This window comes from Acanthisitta chloris, unplaced genomic scaffold (genome assembly GCF_000695815.1).
Source record: "Acanthisitta chloris isolate BGI_N310 unplaced genomic scaffold, ASM69581v1 scaffold32922, whole genome shotgun sequence".
Lineage (NCBI taxonomy): Eukaryota > Metazoa > Chordata > Aves > Passeriformes > Acanthisittidae > Acanthisitta > Acanthisitta chloris.
In genome coordinates, this window is record NW_008661592.1 from 36,674 (window position 1) to 40,722 (window position 4,049).

Genomic DNA, 4,049 nt, shown 5'->3' on the forward strand with positions numbered 1-4,049 from the left:
CTGTTCCATACTCATGGCCTTGGCAGGTCAGTGTACAGATTTCAGAGGAGCATGTCTGTGGAGGAGCAGTTCTTGCCAAAGAATGGGTTGTCACAGCTGCTCACTGCCTTCATTCCAAGTAAGTACACTGGGATGAACCTTCCCTGGGAACGTTTGTAATTGCACATTGTGTCCCTGCAGCACAGTGGTGGTTCTGCCCAGGGTGGCTTTTGTTACCACCTACTTACAGCTTACACTGGCACTGGATTCTTTTGCTCCACACACATGTACTAGGAACATAGTAGGTGGAAAGATCCATGAGTTTTGAGAGTGCTGTTATACCAGCCTGACAATGAATTTTTTTTTTTCCTTAGGGAACAATACAGAGATTTATGGATGGTTGTAACAGGAGTTCATGATCTTACAGAGCAAGAATATAGACAGGTACTATATGTTCTGCTTGGTAATAAGACATAAATCAGTCTTGCAAAACTGTTTGTAAATACATCCTCCAAAGGGTTCATGATGCAGCAATCTAACAGCCTTAGATTGCTGACCTTAATCTGCATTTACACATCTTCTGTGTGACTGTCAGAAAGCTTGTATCAACACAGATCTGTGCCTCCACCAGTAATGAGCTCTAATGCTCAGCATCCTGGAGGATGTGGGAGGGAGAACTATGTTGTCTCTCTATACTCACTGGTGACTATCACCAAGATGGAAATAACTGGGGCACAACTTTGCACTTTACTCAGACTGGACAAGTATTTTTCTAAGACCTTCTTCCTACACTTGCTGGATGGAGTTTCTTGCATGTTCCTTGTTCCATGTCACAGATTCATAATCTTGACTTATTAATATAAGAAAGCTGTTGCCTTCAGCAGCTGCTTTTAAATGTGTTCTCCTCTTAAGGCATCTTGCATATATGGCTTAGAAATTTATAAAAACAAAGCTACTTAGACACAAATTCCCAAGTCATTCAAAAACTGCTGATGGTCTTTGCTTTCCTAGAAAAGGTCAGTCAAGCAGTATATTATACATCCAAGTTTTAATAAGATGACTATGGACTCTGATATTGCCTTACTGCAACTGGCTGAGCCCTTAGAATTCAACCACCATGTGCACCCAGTGTGCCTCCCAGCCCAGGAGGAGGCTGTTGAGCCCTCGAGGGTGTGTGTGGTCACAGGATGGGGTGCACCTCAAGCAGGTATGCAGTCTTTGCTCTTTTGAAGGTTGGGCCTGTTGTAGCTGTGTTTTAAATACTACATTCTGTGTTGGAACATTTGTTCTGTCTATACATTAGTTTCTGGAGAATATGCACGTTAAAAAGTTTTTTCACTTGTGTAATGTTAAGGAGATTTCCCAGTTAGACCATCACAAGGCTCTCTGGCAATCACATTCCCAATGCCAGAGACTTTAACTCTGGGACTGAAGTACCTTCACAGTGGTGGCTCCAGTGACCTGATGTGTCCCTGCTTGGCTCCCTACGTACACAGTCAGACCAGGTTTCCTGACCAGTTTCACCCCAGGTATCCCTTAGAAGAGATGTCACGTTCCATAAAGCAATTTATTAATGGTGCAGTAACACAAAACCAGCCCAAGCTGGTGCCTCTGAGGAGGGACTCCCAACCAAGGCTCCCTGGGCTTTTATACCCTCTCAGTCTACCCTGCAAAAAGGTCACTCTTCCTCCTTGAGCCTTCGGCTCCTGCTGTGTCCCTGAGTGCCCATTCACCTGCCTGGGGCCACCAGTCTTCGTGCCCTTTGTTATGCAAAAGGTTAGCAGTTCCTTTTGTCCCTCTGGACTCCCACCCAGACCTCAATCTGCATCTCAACTGCATCTGGAACTGCAGCTTGCAAACAGAGTTACCTGCACTAGTTATGTGCCTCAACAGAAGCTCAGCTAGGCAGGCAGGGAAATGGGTGGGAGGAGAGAAATCAGATAAATTAGATTGAGACCATTCAAAAAGAGAGGAGTAAAGCCTTTTTTCTCGAATCACTACGTTTCTGACATGCGTTTTGCTTCAAGGCAGAGAAAAGGGGAAAAAACTGCAGCAGCTGGAAGTTCCCATCCTTGTGCTTGATACATGTCAGAGCTATTACATAAACCTTCCCAGAAAAGTGACCCAGAGGATGATCTGTGCTGGATTCCCTCTGCAGGAAGGCAAGGACTCATGCACGGTAAGTTGTGCCCATGACCTTTGGGGTAAGGCCTGATGGGTTCTCACAAGGGAAGTGTGAAGCCTCTCAGAGCTGTTTTTCTTGCAAACAGGCAGTGGCGATTTGCAGTGAAAGACTCCTTAGTAGTAGAATTTTAATTACTCCTATTGCAAAAAAGGTTACTTTCCTTGGACAAAGGTTGTTTCTTTCTCTGCTTTTAAAAACACAAAGCCCCCAAGCATGTGAGCAGCTGGGAATCAGCAGCTGAACTCCAAGTGATGTTGGCTCATAACAAGTTCCCTTTGTCCTTGTGCAGGGTGATTCTGGAGGCCCATTAGTTTGTCCTTCAGAAGATAACTTGGGATTTTACACCCTTCATGGAATTACGAGCTGGGGTTTAGGATGTGGAAAGAAGAGCTACCCAGGAGTATACACAAATGTTGGGTTTTTTGTTGACTGGATCGAGAAGAATGTTAATAGTAGTGGTATGTATGAAAACACCCCAATATTTAAAGGAATCTTTTTGCTATTGCTAGATGTTTAATCTGAGGTCTTTTCCAGAGTGCCATTTTTATACTTGTGTGTCCAGCACTTCTGAGATCTTGGTTGTTTAAAATACCCCTAGCTGAATGCCCTGAAACAGACAAATCTAAATCTGTAGTCAGTTCTGAAAAAATCTCATTTCTTCCAGGTGTATTATTCCCCTCTCTACTGCATTTCTTGCGTGGATGAATGTTTTCCTTACTGTGACTTTGCTGCTTCATTTCTCAGGGTTGGGAGGAGATAGAGAGGCCTGACCTGACATATGATGAGCTGAGTTTCCAGCCTGACTTTGTTGTCAATCTTTGCAGTTTACCCTGTTTTATTTTTGGTTTTTTTTATAGGTATCCCCATTTTCAGGCTGTGACTGTCAGAAGAGCAGTTCTGATGGATCCCATTGTAAAACAATTCCAAAACACAAACATCATTGAAAACAAAATTTGATGAGAACATGTAGGTCCATGATTGATGAACAGATTCCAGAGTAGCTGATACTTGCCCTGGTGAATTTACTGCTGATTTACCTGAACGGAGACTTTGGTTTTACACACTTGTGTTGGAGCAGACATAAGTTACTTGCAGACTTCTGGCACTCTGTTAATCTATCCTAGAAAGAAGGTGAAAATAGAAAGGGAAAATAAGCCACATGTGCCAAGCATATCCTTTAATGTAGTACTGGAGAGTATAAAAATACTGCAGGATATTTTTAATACAGTTTCTGTTTTAACAAATGCTGTGCTGTTTAAACAAACAGAAGTGTTTGAAAAGACAGGTGTTCTAGGCCAAGGGCCTTTGGCACCATGCAAGAACTGACAGCTATCCTAATTAAACTATACATGTAATTAAAGAGGCACTGTGTAATCCACACACTGCAAAGCATTTACTTGTAAATAGGAGTTTGTTTAATGTCCCAGTGGCTGCTTAGACAAGAATCTGTGACAACAGGCTCCAATTAGCTTTGCAGGCTGTTCACAGCTTTAGAGGTTAGAAACTAGATCAGTGTGACAGTACAACAGGTAGCATGAGTATATAAGTATAAAGGAGTATAAACCTCCTTTGATTCAATGGTCTGGATAATAATTAGAAAGTAAAACATCTCATTGTGTTTCTGTTGATATTAATGACAAAACTCTTTAGAGAATTCTTTCCCATACAGGCATTTGATGCCAGTAACCTTACTTTTTTTATCCTATTAGTTAAGAACTTCTGGCTTATTTTTGTTTGGTTTTAAAGCTTTCATTTTATTCTGTGGCTGGGGGAAAAAAGTAACATGAGTTTTCTGTGATGTTGTGAAAATACTTCATTGTGGAAGGACTATGGGCAGTGTGCCCGTCCTGGGGGAGGAGCAGTTTGCCCATCCCAGGGGAGCAGT

At 42.4% G+C, this 4,049-nt stretch overlaps 1 protein-coding gene across 1 annotated transcript in view; it reads left to right on the forward strand.

Moving 5' to 3' along the window:
- Window positions 1-2,673, forward strand: part of LOC103798044 (ovochymase-2-like) — a 13,737-nt gene extending 11,064 nt beyond the window's left edge. Inside the window, 6 exon segments of the mRNA XM_009070288.1 lie at window positions 1-118; window positions 354-423; window positions 991-1,186; window positions 2,007-2,158; window positions 2,454-2,629; window positions 2,631-2,673. The exon segment at window positions 1-118 is cut by the window's left edge and continues 22 nt beyond it. Of these exon segments, the coding sequence (XP_009068536.1) occupies window positions 1-118; window positions 354-423; window positions 991-1,186; window positions 2,007-2,158; window positions 2,454-2,629; window positions 2,631-2,673 (755 nt within the window).
- The last annotated feature ends 1,376 nt before the right edge of the window (window positions 2,674-4,049 follow it).